This window comes from Panthera pardus, unplaced genomic scaffold, assembly GCF_024362965.1.
Source record: "Panthera pardus isolate Hobbes unplaced genomic scaffold, ASM2436296v1 HiC_scaffold_10, whole genome shotgun sequence".
NCBI classification, from domain to species: Eukaryota; Metazoa; Chordata; class Mammalia; order Carnivora; family Felidae; genus Panthera; species Panthera pardus.
Window position 1 is genome coordinate 34,736,905 of NW_026526655.1, and position 24,631 is coordinate 34,761,535.

The window sequence follows — 24,631 nt, forward strand, 5'->3', positions numbered from 1 at the left end:
CTCATCCAAGCTTTCTACTTGGGCTTCTGAATCTTTTCTGATTCTCCTCCCACCTCCTCTCTTGGCTCCTCCTCTGACTCTAACTGGGGACATTTCTTAAGGCTCAGTCCTATCGAGTTACTTCTGCAGTGAATCAATATTACAGCAAACCACCAAGAATAATTTGTGAGTCAGGATCCCAAATCCTCTGGGCGATGATTGGTAGGAAAAGGGTCCTACAAAAGAAATGTAAAATCCTTTCTCAGCATTTTACAAGATTTGCTTTTATTATTACCAAAGTAAAAAGCTCAGCAGAGAAACTGCAAATATAAGTATTCAAACGAAAAACCTCCCATACCAGCCAGAGAAAATCCCAGTGAAAATGGATTTCTTTTCCTTCAGAATTCCTTATATAACTCCTATATCAGTTTTACCGTCAGTGTTAAGAAGTAAAGAACACAGACTGTGAAGCAAGGCTACCACATTTTGTGTCCTAACTCCTTCACTCCCTATCTACGTGGCTTTGGACAAACTCCTTAACCTCTGTTTCAGTTCACTCATCTATAAAATGGAAATAATAATAATACCTGTATTCTTATTTATAGGGATTGAAACTGTTTATAACATACTTGAGAGGGCCTAGCACAAAATTAATACTGTATGATAACTGGTATTTTGAAAGCTAACCATCTTTTATGTATTACTAATAAAATTACAGGTAAGTTACCCAAAAGCAATAAAACAATAGTTATGAATAATGGTCATGTATATTAAGAAAAAAAACACAAAAACAAAACCTCATCCTGATTCTGAAATTTATGTGAGACATTAGTGATCTATGAACAGGAACATACAGACATACCTTATCACCCCCTAGAGGCTGCTACCTAGAAATCAGTATTCTAATCTCAAGTTTTTTAAACTAACCAAGAGCAGAGAGATCTCAAATGACAGATCTCATCTATAATTAAGCTAAGAAGAAGGTACTTACCAAGAATGTTAAGTAATCTTCCTGGAGTTGATAAATATGTACTTCACATTGTATCATAATCTTAATTCATCTTATAATAAATATTTGTTAATAGTAGTTTGTTTAATACGTTTAATTGTTAAGTGTTTAATACATTATGGTTTTTACCATACAAGCTACAGACTATTTGGTGAAGCAGATTTACAAACCAGAAATAGTGTACATTCTATGACATTCTTCCAGATGGATACTAAGTCTGCTGATTCCTGTTACGCATTCAAGTTGGGAGCAAATCAATTTGTAGACTCTGTCATCTTGTTGTCCCTGTATGCTTTAAATCACATGAAGAGGGTCCCTGTCTCTTTCTGACAGGATAATATTAATCTTATTTTCCAAGTGAGCACCCAGCATATCTTGAAGATCAGAAAGAAAACCTCGTTCAGTGTTGCTGTGTTCACAGAGGATGACATTTATTCCTTGGGATGCAGCATCCAGAACATCATGATGGGACATCTCACCTGCCAACAAAGGAAAGAGCAAATACTTAAATATTAGACACAGAGTCTGTGGAATGCTGAACCATAACTGCAGAAACACCCAAGTCTTCATCGTGTAAAAAGCAGAACTTTACACATAAATCTAGAAAGCAATGTACAGGTTTATTAGGTGTCTTCCCATTTAGAAAGAGACAGATCATCCCAATGAGAATTCCAAATTCTTTCTCCTTGGCAGACTCGAGACAAGAATCTAAACTCCCGTATGCAATAGCATCTAATACCACCAGAACCAGATCTACAAGAACACCCATTCAAAATGTTTCCATAAGAAGATAAACGAGTACTGCTAAGTCAACTGGGGCTTTCAGAAAATTTCTCATCTATATCAATATCAAATAACAAAATATCTCCAGAAAATCCTAGGTATAGTTCCCAAACACTTCTTTGCTTTGTGAACACCAAAATCTTCAGTATCGGCTCTACTCTAATAAGGATAAAACCAGCTTAAGGTTACTTCTAAATTAAAGACAAGGTAAATAAATACATACATACATACATACAGGGTATTTATTTTCTTTTAACTTAGGCAAAATTCCTAGAAATTCTGAAGTTACTGGTAGAAGAGGAGCTCCTCTTTTGTAAAAAGGTTTAAAAAAACTCCAGTGTCCTGTATTTTTTGTAATGTTTATTTAGAGAAGGAGCACAAGCACATGCATGGGTGGTGCAGAGAGAATCTCAAGCAGGCTCTGTGCTGTCAGCGCAGAGCCCCACAGTACAATCTCGCTGTTCATGAGATCTTGACCTGAGCCGAAATTAATAGCCAAGATGTTTAACTGACTGAGCCACCCAGGTGCCCCAATAGTTGCTTTTTCCTATTTTAGAGAGTGTGTGTGTGTGTACGCAAGGGAGGGGCAGGATAGGGGATCCCAAGCAGGCTCCATGCTCATTGCAGAGTCCAACAGGGCTTGATCCCATGACCCTGGGATCATGACTGAGGCAAAATCAACAGCCAGATGTTCAACTCACTGAGCCACCCAGGTGCCCCCTCAAGTGTCTTGAATTTTTTAAAAACACTATTTGTGAATTTGAGGACTTCTGATTTTACAGCAAAAATACACAATTTAGCTTGTTCATAACAAGTCTAATTTTGAAATATGTTTAGAGCCCTGAAAACATCAAAAAATAAGGGAAAAAGGTTCTTAGGGAAAGGTTTAATCCTCCACACTTTCCTGCTCCCCAATACATGTCAATTTCATATATGGGATATTTTTTTATTCAATAATCTTTTAAAATATCTTAATCTGTAATAGTAAAGGTAATAGTAAATGGTAAAGGTAATAGTAAAGGTAAATAGGAAAGTAAAAAGAAGAAAGACACTAAGGGGCCCAGTTAGAAGCCATGCTTCAGGAGAGACAAGTCTGGTGACCTGGACAATTATAAATGCTGTGAGGAGAAGGCATGAAAGGCAAGGCGCGGACAGGGGGATCTGCAAAGACTCTGTACTAGCTGAAGGCAAAGGGAAGAAAAGCCTAGCTTAGGAGGGTAGCTGTGGGAAAGAAGCAAATGAGAATTTATATTTACAAGGAGCAAATCTGCTGGTCTTTCTAGGATACTACCCTTAACACCCTGATACTACCATGTTACACTCAGAGTAAGGGTGATGAACATCAGGAGAGGGCCCATATGCGCCTTTGACCTGGTGCTTTTCATCCCTAAAGTTATACTCAAAGCGACACCTCACAGATCATAGACATCTAAGGTCAGCCAGATAAGAAGATACTTTCTATTTCCCCAAGTAAACAGATAGGAAGGCTATTTTAACAATTTTGAACTGCATGAATTTATCTTATGCACATATTGCTTAGAAGTGTAAACAAAGAAAACTAGGGGTGCCTGGGTGGCTCAGTGAGTTGAGTGTCTCTTGATTTTGGCTCAGGTCATGATCCCAGGGTCATGGGATGGAGTCCCACATCAGGCTACATGCAAAGTATAGAGCCTGCTTAAGATTCTCTTTCTCTTCCTCTGCCCCTCTCTCCCACTTGTGCACTCTCTAAAAACAAAGAATAAAAACAAAAACATTTTAAAAGTCTCTTTCAAGCCGTTTAAAAAAAAAAGAACTAGTTTTAAGAAAGTCATTATTTATAAGGAAATAATCACATCCCCCAAATTTAGAGATATACCACAAAACAAATGGCCTATACTCTTCAAAAATGTCAATGCTCTGGACAGAGCCGAGAAACTCTTCTAGATGCAATGTGTGCTCACAGATTAGGTATCAATCAGAAAAAGAAATGCAATTCTAATCATTTGGCAAAATTTAAATATAGACTACATATTAAGTAAGTGTCTTAACAATCCTAAATTCCTGTATTTGATCATTGGTCATAAAAGAAAATGTCCTAACGTTAAAAAAAAAAAAAAAAAAAAAGGGGGGCGCCTGGGTGGCTCAGTCGGTTAAGCGTCCGACTTCAGTTCAGGTCACGATCTAGCGGTCCGTGAGTTCGAGCCCCGCGTCGGGCTCTGTGCTGACAGCTCAGAGCCTGGAGCCTGTTTCGGATTCTGTGTCTCCCTCTCTCTGACCCTCCCCCGTTCATGCTCTGTCCCTCTCTGTCTCAAAAATAAATAAACGTTAAAAAAATAATAATAATAAAATTAAAAAAAAATAAAAAAAAATGTCCTTAGTTCTTAGGAGATATATGCTGATGCTTCTGGGATAAAAGGTCATGTATGAAATTTATTACAAAATGGTTTCGAGGGAAACACATAAATAGAAATATATTTATATGCACACCCATAGATATATATTTATACACATACACACACAGAATATGTATGTAACACAGAATATGCAAATGTAGCAAAATACAACCATTAGTGTACAAAGTGCCTCCAAATCTTCTGAATGATGGGCCTTGTACCTATTAGATGTTACCCTCAAGGACAGAGTATAAAGCTGAACAATTACCATCTGATAGAAATGCATACTGGAGGTTAAGGAGAAAGCAACAGGAGGGGCACCTGGGTGGCTCAGGCAGCTGAGTGTCCGACTCTTGATTTCAGCTCAGATCAGGATCCCAGGGTCTTGGAAATGAGCCCCACGTCAGGCTCTGTGCTGACTGTGAAGCCTGCTTAAGATATTCTCTCTCTCTCTCCCCCTTTGCCCCTCTGCCCCTCTCCCCTGCTCATTCTCGCTCTAAAATTAAAAAATGAAGAATTAAAAAAAAAAAAAAAGGATAAAGCAATAGTAATTGGAGAGGAAGGCATGACCATCAGGGCAGGAGCCAGACAGTTCCAGAAAAAGCTTCTCAGAGGAGGTATCTTGAGCTTATCACTACAAGTATAAAGAAATGGGCAAGGAAGGCATTCTAGCCAGAGAAAACAGCAGAAGGCTGCATGAAAGAGGATGAATGTTCAGGCCTGACCAGGACACGTGAAGGAAACCACTAAAGACTTTTTAGCTAGGATAATATTATATACCATCAAATTTGTACTTTTGAAAAAAAAGTTAACTTGAGGGTTGTATGTGGAAGACTTAAGATTAGATTTAAGTATTTCACGTAGAAGATGATGCCTGAATAGAGATAAGAGGAAAGGCTCTATAAAGATTCTGGATGGGGTGCCTGTGTGGCCTAATTGGTTGAGCATCCAACTCTTGATTTCGGCTCAGGTCATTATCTCATGGTTCATGGGTTCAAAAATAAATAAACCTTAAAAAAAAGATTCTGGAGCTAGAACTGATAGGAACTAATGATTGGCTTTAGTGGCTTTAGCTAAGGTGGAAAAGTAGACAGTGTCCCGTTAACAGACATGAAATCTATGAGAATGTTTAGGAAGAACACAGGTTAAATAAATACTGAACACAAGTTTTTAAGATAATCTAACAGTAAATTGTTTAATGATTTTTTTTTCCCTCTAAAAGAATATGGTCTAAATTTACTAGTAAAAAAAAAATAATAAAAAAAATTAAAGAATATGGTCTATCTCCAATTTCAGTGCAGTTCCTATTTAGTTCAGGTTCTAACAACAGGTATTAGATCCATCTATATGCCAGGTGCTGGCTTAAAAACCTGTTGTGTTTTTTTTTCTTATAAAAAATAAAGCTGGGAATGATACACACAAAAAAGAAAAGGAGACCCAGAGGCTATCATACCTGTGAGGTAAAGGTCGGCCTCTACCCCCTGCAGCACGGTGCTCCCAGAACCAGCACACAGGGCCACGACTCTGACTGGAGACTCTTCAAAATAAAGGAAACAAGAGACCAACACATTATAATTCCCCTTCATTTTAATATTATAATTTGTATTAATAATCTTTCACATAATGCAGACTTTACTCCTGGTCTCATTACCAGTAAATGAACTTTGCTTACTGAATTTAAAAAAATAATAAAACACATCTTCATATAGACAGATGATTCTTTGGTATTGCAAAAATAACCCAATGCAGGGCTATTAATTCCTTAAAACAGACATAGCTGTGCACAAGCCCACATAAGGCTGGTAAAGTGACCATCCTGGTTTTCCAGGCAACAGTGAGAGATAGGCAGGTACCAGCTCCTTCTCAGGTGAGGGACTAAAAGGGCTAGTTATAGGAATGCTACAAACTCATTTGACATGTATTTTTAAATATCATATTTAGTCAAAAGAACAACCTCTGAGGAGTTGCTGTAGAGTAAAATAACAGAAACTTTGAAGCCCAAATCCAACAAGTATTTAGCACTTAAGGCTTCTAGAATGGACACTTCATTACTGGTCATTCCATCAGTGGTATTTTAAGAGAGAGGCTGAGGGTGCCCTCTGCATGGAGAGCTCTGGGACCCTCTGGCCTATACCTATTTCAGGTACAGCTGTGCTGCCAGGGTGCCCCCTGTGCAAAGCACTCAGGTTCCCCCCCACCAGTCCAAGCCTCACCTCAGCTCCACAGAGCTCACAGAGCACCCTGGAACACTTGGCTTACATCCACTTCAGCTTCGGTTATCCTGCCAAGGCATTCTCTGAGAGCCTTAGGACCACCCCAGTCCATGCCCACTTTAGCTCCAACCATCCCACCAGGGCAGCTCCAGCACTGAGTGCCCTGGGAGTCTGCCCATGCCCAACACCATTCCAGCCAACCAAAGTCAGCAGGCACACAGTCTACTCAGGGATGACCATACATAAGACCATTCCTTCAAGTTGGGGAGAAGCAGCTGTTCCGCATAATTCATGGAAGTGAACACAGAAAGTCAAGCAAAATGAGAAGACAGAGGAATATGTTCCACATGAAAGAATAAAATGAAACTTCAGAGAAAGAACTAAATGAAACAGGGAGAAGTAATACTCCAGGTAAAGAGTTTAAGGTAATGGTCATAAAGATGCTCACCAGACTGGAGAGAAGAGTGGAAGAACTCAGTGAGAACTTCAACATAGAGACAGAAAATATTTTTTAAAAAAAAACCTATCAGGGGGCGCCTGGGTGGCTCAGTCGGTTGAGCGTCCGACTTCAGCTCAGGTCACGATCTCACGGTTCGTGAGTTCGAGCCCCGCGTCAGGCTCTGGGCTGATGGCTCAGAGCCTGGAGCCTGCTTCCAATTCTGTGTCTCCCTCTCTCTCTCTGCCCCTCCCCCATTCATGCTCTGTCTCTCTCTGTCTCAAAAATAAATAAACATCAAAAAAAAATTAAAAAAAAAAAAAAAAAAACCTATCAGGGCACCTGGGTAGCTCAGTTGGCTGAGCATCAACTTTGGTTCAGGTCATGATCTCGTGGTTTGTGAGTTCAAGCCCCACAATGGGCTCACTGCTCTCAGTGCAGAGCCTGCTTCAGATCCTCTGTGTCCCTCTCTCTCTGCCCATCCCCCACTTGTGCTCTCTCAAAAATAAACAAAACATTAAAAAAAACCCTACCAGAAATGGAGAATATAACTGCAATGAAAAATACATTAGAGGGAATTAACAAATGCAGAAGAACAGATCAGTGATCTGAAAAACTGATAATGGAACACAGCCAACCTGAACAGGAAAAAAAAAAAATGTAATGAGGATAGGTTAAGGGATCTCTTCAACATCAAGTGAACAATCATAGCATGTATCGGTCTCAGAAGGAGAATAAAGAAAAAGGCAGACAATTTATTTGAAGAAATAACAGTTGGGAAGCCTGGGTGGCTCAGTCAGTTGAGCGTCCAATGTCAGCCCAGATCATGATCTCACAGTTTGTGAGTTCGAGCCCCATGTTGGCTTTGCACTGACAGCACGGAGTCAACTTTAGATCCTGTCTCCCTCCCTCCCTCCCTCCCTCTCTCTGCCTCTCTCCCACTCATGCTTGCTCTCTCTCAAAAATAAACATTAAAAAAAATTTTAATAAAAAATAAAAATAAATTTAAGAAAAAAAGAAAGAATAGCTGAAAACTTCCCTGACCTGGAGAAGGAAACACAGAGAGTCCAAACAAGACACACCCAAGGAGATCCACACCATGACACATAATAACTGAAATGTCCAAGACTAAAGATAAAGAGAATTTTAAAAGAAGTAACTGAGAAGCAAAAAGTTATTTATATGGAAAACTCTGGAAGGCTATCAGCTGATTTTCAGCAGAAAGTTTGCAGGCCAAAAGGGAATGTATCATGATATATTCAAAATGCTAAAAGGAAAAAAACCCACCATCAAGAATAATCTACCCAGGGGGTACCTGGGTGGCTCAGTTGGCTAAGCGTCCAGCTCTTGACTTCAGCTCAAGTCATGATCTCATGGTTTCATGGGTTCAAGCCCCACATTAGGCTCCATGCTGACACTGCGGAGCCTGATTGAGATTCTGTCTCCCTCTCTCTGCCCCTCCCCTGCTCATGTGCTCTGTCTCTCTCAAAAAAAAAAAAAAAAAAAAAAAGAATAATCTACCTAGCCAGATTATCATTCAGATTTGAAGGAGAGATAAAATGAGTTTCCCAGACAAGCAAAAGTTAAAGGAGTTCATCACCACTACACCAGACTTACAACAAATGTTAAAGAACTTCTTTTAAGGAGAAAAGAAAAAGCCATAATTAGGAAATAGTTATGAAGAAAAAGATGTCAAATATGATGCCACACACAACATGCAGGAATAAAACACAAGTCCTTTTAAAAGGTGTTCCAACTTGGGGTGCCTGGGCAGCTCAGTCAGTTGAGCATCTGACTTCAGCCCAGGTCATGGTCTCATGGTTTGTGAGTTCAAGCCCCACATCAGGGTCTCTGCTGTCAGCACAGAGCCCGCTTCAGATGCACTGTCTCCCTCTCTCTTGGCCCCTCCACTGCATGTGCGCGCTCTCTCTCTCAAAAATAAACAAACATTAAAAAAAAAAAAAGGTGTTCGAACTTAAGTAACCATCAATTATAGATGGCTATATATTTAGGGTCCTATAGAGAAACTTTCTGGTAACCACAAACACAAAAATCTGTAACAGATCCACAAAAACTGAAAAGAAAGCAAGCCAAGCATAACACTAAAGAAAATTACCAGTGACAACGAAAGGGAACAAGAGAAGAAAAAAGGAACAGAAAAGAACTACATAAATAACCAGAAAACAATTAACAAAATAAAAATAAGCACATACCTATCAGTAATTACTTTAAATGTAAATGGTGTAAATGCAACAATCAAAAAATATAGGGTGAAGTGAGTCTCCTGTAGGCAGCATATAGAAGGGTCTGTATTTTATCACTTCAGACCTAAAGATACATACAAACTGAAGGAAAAGGGATGGAAGAAGATTCCATGCAAATGGAAGCAAAACAAAACAAAACAAAACAAAGGTAGCAATACAAAATAGACTTTAAAACAAAGATGTAACAAGAGAGAAAGAAGGCATTACATAATGGTAAAGGAATCAATGCAAAAAAGGATATAACAATTATAAATATCTCTGCACCCAACATTGGAGCACCTAAATACATAAAACAACTATTAACAGATATAAAGAGAAAGTTTGACCATACTATCGTAACAGTAGGAGACTTTAACACCTACTTATATTGATGGATAAATCATCCAGGCAGAAAATCCATAAAGAAACAGTGTCTTTGGACAACACATTAGTGTTAGCAGATATATACAGAACATTCCATCCCAAAACAACAGAATATACCTTCTTTTCAAACGTACATGGAAGATTCTCCAGGATAAAACATGTTAGGCCAAAAAAGAAGTCTCAATTGGGGCGCCGGGGTGGCTCAGTCTGTTGAGCGTCCAACTTCGGCTCGGGTCATGATCTCACGGCGTGTGAGTTCAAGCCCCGCATCGGGCTGACAGCTTGGAGCCTGGAGCCTGGAGCCTGCTCTGGATTCTGTGTGTGTGTCTCTCTCTCTGCCCCTAACCCACTTGCATTCTGTCTCTGTCTCTCTCAAAAATAAATAAAACATTTAAAAAGAATTAAAAAAAAATAAGTCTCAATAAATTTATGAAGACTAACATCATATCATGCATCTTTTCCAACCACAATGGTAGGAAACTAGAAATCAATCACAAGAAAAAAACTGGAAAAAAAACACAAACATGTGGGAGCTAAACAACCAATGTGTCAACAAAGAAATCAAAAAATACAGAGACAAATGAAAATGAAAACACGATGGTCCAAAATCTTTGGGACACAGCAAAAGCAGTGAAAGGAAAATTTACAGTGATACAGGCCTACCTCAAGAAACAAGAAATATCTGAACAATCTAACCTTATATCTAACAGAATGAGAACAATAAAACCCAAGGTTAGTGGAAGGAAATAAAAGATCAGGACAGAAATAAATGAAATACAGACTAAAATAAAAAAACAATAGAAAAGATCAAGGAAACCAAGAGCTGTTTCTTTGAATAGATAAACAAAAATTGATAAACCTTTAGCCAGACTTATCAAGAAAAATAGAGGACCCAAATTTAAAAAAATCAGAAATGAATGAAGTAACAACTGACAAAACAGAAATCCAAAGAGACTACTATGAAAAATTATATGCCAACAAACTGAACAACCTAGAAGAAATAGATAAACTCTTGGAAAAACACAATCTTCCAAAATTGAATCAGGGATTAATAGAAAATCTAAACACACTTCCAAAATTGAATCAGGGATTAATAGAAAATCTAAACACACTGTGGCTCAGTTGGTTGAGTGTCCGCTTCTTGATTTCAGCTCAGGTCATGATCCCAGGGATGTAGGATCAAGTCCCATGATGGACTGAGAGTGGAACCTGCTTAAGATTCTCTCCCTTCCTCTGCCCCTCTCCCCACTGATGCACACACTCTCTCTCTAAAGTAAAAACAAATAAAATCTGAACAGACCAATTCAATGAGATTTAATGGGTAATCAAAAAACTCGCAACAAATACAAGTCTAGATATATAGATGAATTTACCAAACAAGGAAGATTTGATAGGTATTCTCCTTCAACTATTCCAAAAAATAGAAGAGGAAGGAAAGCTTCAAATACATTCTACAAGGTCAACATTACCCTGATACCAAAACGAGACAAAGACACTCCCAACCTACAGGCCAATATCCCTGGTGAATATAGATGCAAAAATCCTCAACAAAATACTAGCAAACCACATTCACCAATACATCCACCACAACCAAACTGAATTAATTCCAAGGACGCAAGGATGATGCTTCAATATTCAGAATATCAATGTAAAACACATTAACAAAGCAAAGGATAAAAATCATATGACCATCTCAATAGGGGCAGAACAGGATAAAATTCAACATCTGTTCATGATAAAAACCTCAAAGTGGGTTTAAAGGAAACATACCTCAATATATAAAGGGTATATATGAAAAGCCCAGAGCTAACATCATACTCAGTGGTGAAAAACAGAGATTATCTTCTAAGATCAGGAACAAGACAAGGATGCCCACTCTTGCCACTGGAAGTCCTAGTCATAGCAATCAGACAAGAATAAAAGGCATCCAAATTGTTAAGGAAGAAGTGAAACTCTCACTATTTGCAGACAACATAATAGTATACACCAGAAAACCCCAAGACTCCACCAAAAGTAATAATAAATGAATTCAATAATGTTGCAAAATACAAATTAATACACAGGAATCTGTTGCATTTCTATACACTAATAATGAAATAGCAGAAAGAGAAATTAAGAAAACAACTCCATTTATAACTGCACCAAAAAGAATAAAATAGGAATAAACTTAACCAATGAGGTCAATGTCCTCTACTCTGAAAACTATAAAACACTGATGGAAGAAATTGAAGGTAACATAAAGAAATGCAAAGATATTCCACTATCATGGATGTGATGAATATTGTGAAAATGTCCATACTACTGAAGCAATCTACAGATTCAGTGCAATCCCTATCAAAATACTAACAGTAGTTTTCACAGAACTGGAACAAATAATACTAAAATTTGTATGGCAGCACAAAAGACATTGAAAGCAATCTTGAGAAAGAACAAAGCAGGAGGCATCATCATACTACCCAATTTCAAGATATACTACAGGGACACCCGGGTGGCTCAGTCGGTTAAGGGTCCAACTCTTGATTTCGGCTCAGGTCATGATTACACAGTTCATGGGATTGAGCCTCACATCAAACTCTGTGCCAACAGCGCAGAGCCTGCTTGGGATTCTCTTTCTCCCTCTGCCCCTCTCCCCTGCTCATTCTCTGTCTCTCTCTCTCAAAATAAACATACGTTAAAAATAAGACATACTACAAAGGTTTAATAATCAAAAAAGTATTGTGCTGGCATAAAAATAGACACATAGATCAATGAAACAGCTGAGAAATATACCCCCATTTATATATGGTCAGTTAATCTTCAACAAAGGAGGCAAGAATATCCAATGGGAAAAAGTCTCTTCAACATATGGTGTTGGAACAATCCTAAAATTTGTATGGAACCACAAAAGACCCGAATAGCCAAAGTAATGCTGAAGAAGAAAACCAAAGCAGGAGGCATCACCATCACAGACTTTAGCCTCTAGTACAAAGCTGTAATGATCAAGACAGTCTGGTATTGGCACAAAAACAGACACACAGACCAATGGAATAGAATAGAGAACCCAGAATTGGACCCACATATGGCCAACTAATCTTTGACAAAGCAGGAAAGAGTATCCTGTGGAAAAGACAGTCTCTTTAGAAAATGGTGATGGGAGAATTGGACAGCAACATGCAGAAGAATGAAACTGGACCACTTTCTTACATGATACACAAAAATAAACTCAAATGGACAAAAGACCTAAATATGAGACAGGATACCATCAAAACCCTAGAGAAGAAAACAGGCAACAACCTCTTTGACTTCAGTCCCAGTAACTTCTTACTTGGTATGTCTCCGAAGGCAAGGGAAATAAAAGCAAAAATGAACAATTAGGACCTCATCAAGATAAAAAGCTTCTACACAGTGAAGGAAACAATCAACAAAACTAAAAGGCAACCAACAGAATGAGAGAAGATATTTGAAAATAACATATCAAATAAAGGGTCAGTATCCAAAATCTATAAAGAACTTGCCAAACTCCCAACCCAAAAAACAAATAATCCAGCGAAGAAACGGGCAGAAGACATGAACAGACACTTTTCCAAAGAAGATATCCAGATGGCCAACAGACACATGAAAAGATGTTCAACGTCATTCATCATCAGGGAAATACAAATCAAAACCACACTGAGATACCACCTCACACCAGTCAGAGTGGCTAAAATTAACGCAGGAAACAACAGATGTTGGCAAGGATATGGAGAAACGGGAACCCTCTCACGCTGTTGGTGGGAATGTAAACTGGTACAGCCACACTCTGGAAAACAGTGCAGAGGTTCCTCAAAAAATTAAAAATAGAATTACCCTACAACCCAGCAATAGCACCACTAGGAATTTATCCAAAGGATATAGGACTGCTGAATCACAGGGGCATATGTACCCCAACGTTTACAGCAGCGCTATCAACAATAGCCAAATTATGGAAAGAGCCCAAATGTCCATCAAGTGATGAAAAGATAAAGAAGATGTGTTTTATATACACAATGGAATGACTACTTGGCAATGAGAAAGAATGAAATCTTGTCATTTGCAACAACATGGACGGAACTGGAGGGTATTATGCTAAGTGCAATAAGTCAGTCAGAGAAAGACAGATACATATGTTTTCCCTCATATGTGGAATTTGAGAAACTTAACAGAAGACCATGGGGGAAGGGCAGGGGGAAAAATAGTTTCAAACAGAGAGGGAGGCAGACCATAAGAGACACTTAAATAGAGAACATACTGAGGGTTGATGGGGAGAGGGGAAAATGGGTGATGGGCATTGAGGAGGGCACTTATTGGGATGAGCACTGGTGTTGTATGTAAGGAATGAATCATGGGAATCTACTCCCGAAGCCAAGAGCACACTGTATACACTGTATGTTAGCTAACTTGACAATAAATTATATTTTAAAAATAAATAAATTAATTAAAGAAAAACAATAAAGTTGGTTATCAATAGAAAAAACAAACAAGGGTTAAGTCGGTTAAGCGTCCGACTTCAGCTCAGGTCATGATCTCACGGTCCGTGAGTTCGAGCCCCGCGTCGGGCTGTGTGCTGACAGTGCAGAGCCTGGAGCCTGTTTCGGATTCTGTGTCTCCCTCTCTCTCTCTGACCCTCCCCCACTTATGCTCTGTCTCTCTCTGTCTCAAAAATAAATATAAAAAAAAAAAAAAAAAAAAAAAAACAAACAAAAAAACAAATGGTGTTGGGTAAAGTGGACAGCTACATTCAAAAAAATGAAAATGGACAGCTTTCTTATACCATACACAAAAATAAACCCAAGACAGTTTAAAAACCTAAATGTGAGCCCTGAAACCATAAAACTCCTACAAGAACACATAAGCAGTAATTTCTCTGACACCGGCTTAGAAATACTTTTCTAGATAGGTCTCCTCAGGGAAGGTACACAAAAGCAAAAATAAACTATTGGGACTACACCACAATAAAAAGCTTTTGAACAGCAAAGGAAACCATCAACAAAATGAGAAGGCAATTTGCTCAACGGGAAAAGATATTTGCAATGATATATCCAATGACAGGCTTACATCCAAAATATATAAAGAACTTCTACAACTCAACACTATAAAAAAACAAATAATCCAATTTAAAAATGGGCAGAAGACCTGAAAAGACATTTTTCCAAAGACATACAGATGGCCAAAAGACACATGAAGAGATGCTCAACATCGCTAATCATCAGGGAAATGCATACCAAAACCACAATGAGAGATCACCCACACTTCTCAGACTGGCTGAAAACAAAAAGACAAGAAATACCAAGTGTTGGCAAGGATGTGGAGAAAAAGGAACCCTCATGCACTGCTAGTGGGAACATTACTAAGTGCAACCACCGTGGAAAACAGTATGGAGGTTCCTCAAAAAATTAAAAATAGGAATACATATGACCCAGTAATTCCACTACTGGATATTTACACACAGAAAATAAAAACACTAACTTGAAAAGATATATGCACCCCTATGTTTACTGCAGTATTTAAAAGCCAAAAACCAAGACTACAAGACTCGGAAACTGCAGTGGATCACTTGGCATCTTGCTGTAAAATGCCATCAGTATTATAAAATAGAATACTTGCATTGTAATTGGAATAATAAAAACTTCCGGCGCCCTTCCTGGCCCATGGTAGGACTGTGCTTCATGCCCTGACTTGTGCTCAAAATGTGATTCATTCTAGACAATGATTTGAACAGAAAATGTATCATTTCTGGGTTAATGTTTAACTGATGGTCCAAGACCATCCAAAACTCCCCCTCTGCAACAGCAATCAGTGTACGATGAGTAGACTTCTTCTGCTGACTTGAAATGAACATGGAGTAGGAATGAGACAAATCTTGCTTGAGCCAAATAAGATGTACACCACAGCATAACCTAGCCCACCTGGATTGATAAAATAAATCAGTCAGCCCCCCGTGAACTAACATGTTTCCTGTCACATTACTACAACCCAAACCATCAACTTTTGCCCAAATACTATGTAATACTACATTATTAGTAGGTACACGGGACAAATAAATGGATCATATTTACCTAAGGTCCTTCCTACCCCAAGAGCAAGACGAACATGAGCTAGTTTAAGGTGCCTTTTGATTCGCTCAATCATGGTTGCCAAGGAAGCAGGCTCATCCAGTGTGCACAACCGTCCCATCCCAGTTTGTGGAAGTGGAGGCTGAAGAGAAACACAAGTTAGAAAAACTGTCCATCTCAGTCCTAGAAAACATACAGCAAATACTGAGATCAATAAAACATGCACACTGTGAGCTTACTACAGCCAGGTCCCGGTTGAAGTTCAAGGATGCAAGCCTGACAAAAACATTCTCTGACTTCTAGGAGCTCAGTCTCCTGAGAGGCAAATGTTTAGATAACTAATCACAATAAAAGTGTTTAAATACAAGACAGGAACCATTTTATGGGAGCACAAAGAAATGACAAAATAAATGAGCTGGGACTTGGGGTGGGGATACTTGGAGGAAGTGGAACCAAAGGTTTTGCAAAAACGTAGGCCTCCCAGACCAGAAAAAAGTAAAAAAAAATGTATAATAATAATAAAGGGGGTGATGTCAAGTATAGTGTGGTAGGAAAGGGATAGGGTGAGATGTGGAAAGGTACGAGCTCAGAGCGGTTCCAAGAGCAGACGCTACAGCTGATGTGCAGAGCAAGGGATGGAGACAGAGGCCATGGCCAGTACACTATGAGAAAAAGCATGGACTGTCGCCCTTCCGGTGCCCACTAGGGAGACTACTCTTCTTTTGTCACCTGGGATAGGAGAGTTTCAACTACTGTGGTGACAAAGCACAACTTTTCAACTACTGTGGTGACATAGAGAAGAGAAACATTCTATAGATTTGGGGACAGAATCAGCAGGCATGGATTTATGAGAGGCAAGGGAGAGCTCTGTAAACTTAGAAAATCAGGCAGAAGATGATGCCACCAATGAAATAGAAAAAAGTAATATTCAAAGGGGAGATGTGGGAATAAGGTCAATATTTGTATATACTAAATTATATGTGGGATCCATTAAGTGGAACAGAGAGTTCCAGGAAATATGGGTCCTTTTTTTAAGTTTTTACCTTAAGAAAGCATTCTGAGCCAGAAAGTAAAGATGCAGAAATCACCATATGAATAGCTGTCAAGTTAAAGGAGCAAATAGAATGGTCCAGGCAGAGGGTATAAAAGTGATAGAACCTGTAACCGAGTCTCTAACCCTAAAAAGTACTATATGATACTGGGTTTCAACCATACTTCAATAAAAAAACATTAAAAAAAAAAAAAACTACCACACTGGGGCACCTGAGTGGCTCAGCTGGTTAAACGTCCAACTTCCGCTCAGGTCATGATCTCATGGGGGGGTTCGAGCCCCACATCAGGCTCTGTGCTGACAGCTCAGTGCCTGGAACCTGCTTTGGATTCTGTGTCTCCCTCTGTCTCTGCCCCTCTCCCACTCACACTCTGTCACTCTCTAAAAAAAAATAAACATTTAAAAAAATACACACAAAAAAACCACACAATACTACACTTCTATAACCTGAATGTGTCTGCCCCTGCACAAATTCCTATGTTGAAATCCTAACCCCCAAAGATGATGGTATTAGCAGGTGGAGCCCTTAGGGGGTACTTAAGTCATGAGAGGGGACCCCACGTGACTGGAATTAGTTTATAAAACAGATTCCAAGAGAGATCCTTAGTGCTTCCCATTACGTGAGGACACAGAGGGAAGGTACCGATGATGAATCAGGAAGTGGACCCTCTCCAGATACCACTCCAAATCTGTCAGCACCATGATCTTGGGAATTCCCAGGCTCCAGAATTGTGAGACATAAATTTCTGTTGCTCATAAGCTATCCAGTCCAGGGTATTTTGTTATAGCAGCCTGAATGAACTAAAACCTCTACCAACACTTTTCCATTCCTGGAATGTCTCCCTTTCTCAGTACAGTATATTTTCCAGGGTATTTTATGTCCTCAACACTACCTTGTGCTTCTTTAGGTAACAGTTAACAGCGTGTTGATATAACAACTTACAAATGAATTTGCCAAACAAAAATGCACAGTATATATTTTTATTACCTTCTCCAGTAACAGAATTTCAGTCTTCTGATAGAATTGTCTGTTCTGGGAAAGAAAAGCCATCACCTGTAACAAAGCCTCCTGACTACAATTCAGACTAATCCGTGTTTGTTCTTCATCATCAGTCCTATTAAAAAAAAAAAAAAAATCACTTGCTGTTCTAGGATGAATGTAAGTAAAACATATTATAAACAATCCACACTTTACAACCTCCTATAATTAAGATTAGATTTACATGAAATTTAGGGGACGCCTGGGTGACCCAGTCAGTTAAGCCTCTGACACTTGGTTTCAGCTCAGGTCATGATCTCAGTTTGTGGGTTCAAGCCCTGCATCAGGATCCTTGCTGACAGTCAGAGTCTGTTTGGGATTCTCTCTCTCCCTCTCTCTCTGCCCCTCCCCCACTTGCACTCACTCTCTCTCAAAATAAACTTAAAAAAAAATTTACATGAAATTTAGGTTGCAATCCCAAACCAAACCATTTTCAAGAATACTTTTTTTTTTAATTTTTTTATGTTTATTTATTTCTGAGACAGAGAGAGACAAAGCATGAGCAGGGGAGGGGCAGAGAGAGAGGGAGACACAAAATCTGAAGCAGGCTTCAGGCTCTGATCTGTCAGCACAGGGCCCGACGTGGGGCTCAAACTCACAAACTGCGAGATCATGACCTGAGCCGAAGTCAGTCACTCAACCGACTGAGCCACCCAGGTGCCCCAAGAATAGTATTTCTCAAGGGACACCTGGGTGGCTCAGTCGGTTAAGTGTCAAGATTCTTGACTTCTGCTCAGGACATGATCTTTCAGTTTGTGAGTTCCAGACCCCTGTCAGGCTCTGTGCTGACAGTGCGGAGCCTGCTTGGGATTCTCTCTCTGTGCCCTTCCCCTTCTCGTGTTCTTTCTCGCTCTCTCAAAATAAGTAAACTTAAAAAAATAAAATTAAATAAATAAATAAAAATATTTTTCAAACTTCAGCATGCATCCAAATCTCCTTGTAGACTTATTAAAATAGAATGTTGAGCTCCACCCCACCTCCCCAGTTTCAGATTCAGTAGATCTAGGTGGGGTCTTAGAATTTACCTAACAAGTTCCAGGTGATGCTGATATTGCTGGTTCAGGGACCTCACTTTGAAACTACTATTCTAGAATTGTTCCTAATCCCAGGTATGCATCAGAAATCTGCTACCTTCTTAAAATGATAGCTACTGGACCCTTCTACAGATCCAGTGAAATAGAACTTCTATGAACTTCTATGATTTGCCAAAGCAAATCGAATTTTTTTCCCAAATGAAGGGCTTTTTATTTTTGAGACAGAGAGAAAACACGCGCGCGCACACACACACGCACGCACGCGCTCAGGGCAAGGGCAGAGAGAAAGGGAGATAGAGGATCCAAAGCAGACTCCAAGCTGACAGCAGTAAGACCGATGTGGGGCTCAAAGTCACAATCCATGAGATCATGACCTGAGCCAAAGTTGGACACTCAACCGAGCCACCCAGGTGCCCTCAAACTGAATTTTTTAAGGCCCAAAGAAGTTAATTTTTCAAACCACTGAAACAAGAATCTCCTGGACAGATTTTTCAGGCAAACCCCATTCTAATTACATAGCTTTAGGATGAAGCCAACGTTCTGTAGGGGGTCTTGAATGACCCTGAGAAGCAATGCCCTGAAGTGTCTCCAAAAACATTGGCATCAGAAAAGTTTTGTATTTAACCATAAACTCTAAAAATATAATCATAGAATTCTAGAGCTAAAAGACACCTTAAAAGAATCTGGAAGAGTAGTTGTCAACACTGGAATCATCTGTAGAGCTTTGACAAGAAAAAAGGAAAAAGTGCCTGGACCCCAATCTAATCACAAAACCCAGATATCACCCGTAATAAGGAAAAACTAAAACCAAACTAAATGTGCATCAGTTTTAAAAAAGGGAGGAAGGCACCTAGGTGACTCGGTCGAGTGTCTGACTCTTGATTTCGGCTCAGGTCATGATCTCTTGGTTTAATGAATTAGGAGCCCCACATTGGGCTCTGCACTGCCTCCTTGGGATTCTCTCTCTCCCTTTCTCTTTGCCCCTCCCCAGCTCACACTGTCTCTGTTTCTCTCAAAATAAATAAACTTTTTAAAAAAGGAAAAAGTTCATTAGTTAGGAAGAGAAATGCTTAAAGAAAGTCCAGTAGATCCATAAGAAACACTACATAGCAGTTAAAGAGATCTTCTGTACCTACATAGAAAGATCTCTAAGACCTCTTGTTCAGTAAAAGGGGCAAATGCAGCACGCCATTTAATTAACAATAAAAAAAAAAAAAACCCCACAAAAATCTGCATTTCTCCATGTTCCTGTATGTGTTTAGAAAGATACCCACTTCTCTGAAAACAAAGGAAAAGGTAACATGAATTGAAGATACTGGAATTGAGTAGAGGGAACAAGGAGGACTTTTACATTGTTTGAAATTTTCATGTGTATCTTTTTAATTTCAGTACTTACACAGTATTTCAATATGGTAAAAGACATCCATAACTGGAATCTATACAAAGTCCTGGAAACAATTTTTCTTGAGGTTTTTTAAATCCCTCAACACTATTAGAAAGCATTTGCAATAATTTTATTACAAGGTATCTACACCTAAAAACCACTCACAAGAGTCCCTTTTTGTTGTAGCCTGGAACAGATCTCCATCTTCTTAAAGTTATTATATTCATCTTTGTTTTTTTAAACAATTATTAAGTTCCAGCTTTGTGTAACTTGTCTCCTAACTTGCTTCAAAAGATGTTCGGATAAATTAGCTTCAAAGAAAATCCACTAAAGGCACCATTTTGATATCTCTGCCCTAAATAAATGATTGGCCTTTTAAGAGGCACCTGAATGTCTTCTTCCGTTAAAGTGTTTGAGAATCACTGATTTGCTTGAAACTGGTAAGAGTAAACCTATGTAATCAGTGAGTCAGTAGGGTTTATCTATATACTATAAAGTAAAAACCACCTTTCAACATTATCAGGGGAATTAGAAACGTTGTAAATAAAAGGCATAGTATAGTCCCTCCCACCTGGAAAATAGTGTTACTTGTCATTTTTATTGTTTCAGGAAAAAAAAAACCCATGGTTCTTCTGGAGCACCTACATGCAAATGAGAAGTATACTGCCTCGTAAACCCACCCTGGGGGGAAACAATTTGTTTCAGTTCACAATACTAGAGTTATAGAATTTATAAAGAAGATCCTTGCAGATAAGTACACACAAAAAAAGAAGAAAAATATATCATACCTAGTAGAAAAAGAAGTGATAGAAATATTTGCAATTTCTTTCACTGCAGAAATGACTTTGTCCAGGTGTTGGGTGGAGTTAACACTGAATTCTACTCTGTGGGTTCCCCCCGTTGGGTAGTTGGCAGCTTTGGAAGGATGTATGGGCCTGGAGGTGCAAACTCCTAGGAATAAAATTGTGTTGTTTTTTTTTTAATTAAAAAGATAAACTATTATGGACAAAATTTTAAGAAATAAGCTTTTAGAAACTGATGTTTATATAATATGCACACATATATATATCCCTTACATATACATCCAAAAGTCCCCATAATCTAGTGATTTAGTATTGACATAAAATCAAATTTATTTTCAGAATTATTTTCCAGAAGACTGTTAAATACCACAAAAACTGGACTCATGAAGTTTTAGATGATACATAGAATTGTGACTGCTTACTAAATTTATTCAGGTAAATCATCATTCAGGTTGCAAATGCTCATAACCTACTTGACCACATTAATTCAGATTATGTCATCATAAAAGTTTCAACCCCAAATGAGTAAATGAAAATAACTAACTAAAAATAAAGCTAAAACACATAGGCTGAATTCTGTCATTGTGCTGGGCATGAGTAAGCATTCAGTGAAAATCTGATTTCTATCTAACTGACATACAAAGAATATCCTGGAGAGATCTGAGATTTCAGAGCTCAATTTAACAAGCACTTCTTGAATTTCTGGGTGCTAGGCACTGTGTCACGTGAGTGAGGACTCACAAAGCTCAGTCCAGCAATAAAGATTTCCTATGCTTTCCTTATTAAGGATGAAAATTTAATTTCTCAAATGCAATTTAATGGCCAGATTTCACAACATTATTTTTAAATATATAAAAATAGAATGGTACCCACATCTAAAGCAGTTAAAATTCTACTAGAAAGACATTCTAAAATTTCAAAGCATTCGTAGGGAAAATATTAAACATGAAAGAAGAGGCTTCTCACCAAGCCCTTTAGCCAACCAGCTATTGACTCCCTGGGGTGCAGCATCATAGGCTGTGTGAGGAGAGTAAATACCAACTCTGTTTTCCAGAGCCCGAATCACCAGGCGCTCCTTCCAGGTTTTCCAGGTTATGTGCGTCAAAGGTCGGAAAATAGGCGGATGGTAGGAGAGAATAAGATCCGACTTCTTTTGCAGCGCCTCCTCCATCACTTCCTCGGTCAAGTCATTGGTAAGGAAGAGTGTGTTTACAGTGTGTGGTGGGCTTGGTTCCACCAGTAATCCAACATTGTCCCAACTCTCAGCAAGTGAGAGGGATGCAAAGTCATTCAAGGAGGAAAGGAGAACCTTCAAATCCATGAAGGAACGGGAAGAACTGCAGATCAGGGAATGAACAAGCCGGATTGTTGTGGGAGTGAGGAGTACACGAGATAACATACAGAAATCAGGTAAAACTGGGATGCTTGGGTGGCTCAGTCGGTTGAGCGTCTGACTCTTGATTTCAGCTCAGGTCACGATCCCAAAGTTGTGGGATCGAGTTCTGCACTGAGCTCCCCACTGAGCATGAAGCCTGCTTAAGAGTCTCTCTCTCTGCCCCTCTCTCCTGCTTGCACACTAACAACAACAAAACAAAACAAAACAAAACAAAACAAAACAAAAGGGAGAGAAGAAATCAGGTAAAATTGAGTATCTGAAGTCAATACACAGGAAATGGTACACATGTACACTTTAAGCCTGGACCTTTGAGGTAGCAAAGCATATGAGCAAAAGAACTATGTGACTATAGTCACATATCCCTGGGTTCAAATACTGATTCTGCCACTTACCAGCACATGATACCTTAGGTAAGTCACTTAGCTTCTCTGAGGCTGTTTTCTCATTTACCAAATGGGAGCTACTATAACCAAAATCAAAGGCCATCCATAGAAGCAAATCAATTAAGATGTGTAAATCACCTAGCACAAGCCTGGTACATAGTACGCATTCATCCCCACTTCCTCAGCCCCCAACACAAAGTTCTTTTTCTCCCCATCCTTGCTTCAACCACCCTCATCCCTTTTCCATTACTCTAAATACTATCTTTCCTTACAAGTTTCCTTCAACTTTTTATTTATTTTGAGAGAGTCAGAGAGAGTGCAAGTGGGGGAGGGGTGGGGAGAGGAATGGTGGGGGAGAGAGAGAGAATATCCCATGCTGTCAGCACAGAGCCCAACTCGGGGCTCTCACAAACTGGGAGATCATGACCTGAGCTGAAATCGAGTCAGACACTAACCAGCTGAGTCACCCAGGTGCCCCATCCTTTAACTTCTTAAATAAAGCTTTTTTTCTTTTTTTTAACATTTATTTTTGAGAGAGACAGTGTGAGCAGGGGAGGGGCAGAGACAGAGAGGAAGAATCTGAAGCCAGATCTGTGCTCACAGCAGAGAGCCTGATGCAGGGCTTGAACTCAGGAACTGTGAGATCATGACCTGAGCTGAAGTTGGACACTTAACCAATTGAGCCACCCAGGTGCCTCAAATAAAGTTTTTCTTAATAAACATCTTCAGTGTCTAGCCCCTATACAAAACACTGTTAATTCCATTAAGATTCTAGGAACATTTCTGTTTTTGAAGAAAAGCATTCATTGTATGCACAATAATTAACAAGAAAAGCATGGCCAATTGTAAATTTTACCAAATTAGTCATAACCCAGTAATTTCAAAAACAAATTCTTTCAACAAAAATGTTTAACAAATTTGTTGAAAAAAACTATTTTTTTCAGCAGAAATGTTTACTAAGAGATGTGAGTACTTGTTCAGTATCTGATTTGAATGGGGCGCCCGGGGCGGGGGGGGGGGGGGGGGGGGCTCAGTTGGTTGAGTACCCAATTCTTCTTGATTTTGACTCAGGTCATGATCCAAGGGTCCTGCGATTAAGCCCCGTGTCAGGCCCCACGGCGCCTGCATGGAATTCTCTCTCTCCCTCTGCCCCTCGCCCCGCACGCTTTTTCTTAAAAACAAAAACAAAGAAATGATGCAGAGCCTACAAAATCCACTGGAGCCTAAGGTCTCGGAAGACCTTCTAAAGGTCCTTATACCACTTCCACTCTCGAATTTCCAAGTTCTGATACTGCCCCACTTTCCAGACTCTTCTAAATCTGGCAGGCCTTGAAAGTGAAGCCCTAATGGGCCACCATACCACTTTTGAGTTATTTACTGCTAAATTTGAAAGAACCCTTGTAAATAACATAGAACACCCTCCATTTTTAGAAAACCGAGAAGCTTGACGCAACAATTAACAATGGGAGGCAGCATAGCATTGTGGGTTGGAGGACCCATTCTGAAACGCAACGAACTCCCAGAACCACAGCTGTGTAACAAATGTCTCAACCTCTGCTGTCTCACCTTCTTTAGAATGAGAATAAAAGTGCCCTGCTTATAGTGTTGTCACAAGATTTAACCGTACAGCTGGGAACAATGCCTGGCCTAGAGTAAGCACTGTTTTTAAAATACATTAGTAGGGACCACTTTACAGCCTGCGAACTGCACCCTCTTACGTTACTTTATCTACCTGACATTTCAGTCCCACTTCAGACCTTTTCCAGGACAGTGACGAGACCAGGCACTGGCAGAAACTCCTGAGTTAGGACCCCTGCTCTCCTGGCGCCCTATGCTCTTATGCCACAAGGCAGTTTCCTGCCCCTGTCTCCTCCTCTGCCTCCTTTCACAGACGCAATCTCACAACTCCTACAATTTATGCTAACCTGGGCCTGGCCAAGCGGGAATAAATAGCCCAGGACTCACCAATTCTCCTCTAGCACCGCTTCCGGTCCTGCGCAGGGACTCTTGGCATTGCAAGATGGGGCGGGGGAAAGGAGCTGGGCGGAAGTGGTCCTTCCCATTTTACGTCT

General features: G+C 39.5%; 1 protein-coding gene across 2 annotated transcripts; it reads right to left on the bottom strand.

Moving 5' to 3' along the window:
- Nucleotides 1-1,064: 1,064 nt before the first annotated feature.
- NIF3L1 (NGG1 interacting factor 3 like 1) lies at nt 1,065-24,615 on the bottom strand. Of its 2 annotated transcripts, XM_019428403.2 has the most exons (7): nt 24,525-24,615; nt 21,747-22,356; nt 20,766-20,928; nt 17,509-17,635; nt 15,473-15,611; nt 5,597-5,680; nt 1,065-1,467 (listed from the first exon to the last, which is right to left on the bottom strand). In XM_019428403.2, exons 2-7 carry the CDS (start codon nt 22,177-22,179, stop codon nt 1,283-1,285), a joined length of 1,131 nt encoding a protein of 376 aa, XP_019283948.2. In that variant the 5' UTR covers nt 22,180-22,356; nt 24,525-24,615; the 3' UTR covers nt 1,065-1,282. The 2 variants fall into 2 exon arrangements, with proteins under 2 accessions (XP_019283948.2, XP_019283950.2); XM_019428405.2 differs by lacking the exon at nt 15,473-15,611 and having other exon boundaries at nt 1,354-1,467.
- Nucleotides 24,616-24,631: the final 16 nt, after the last annotated feature.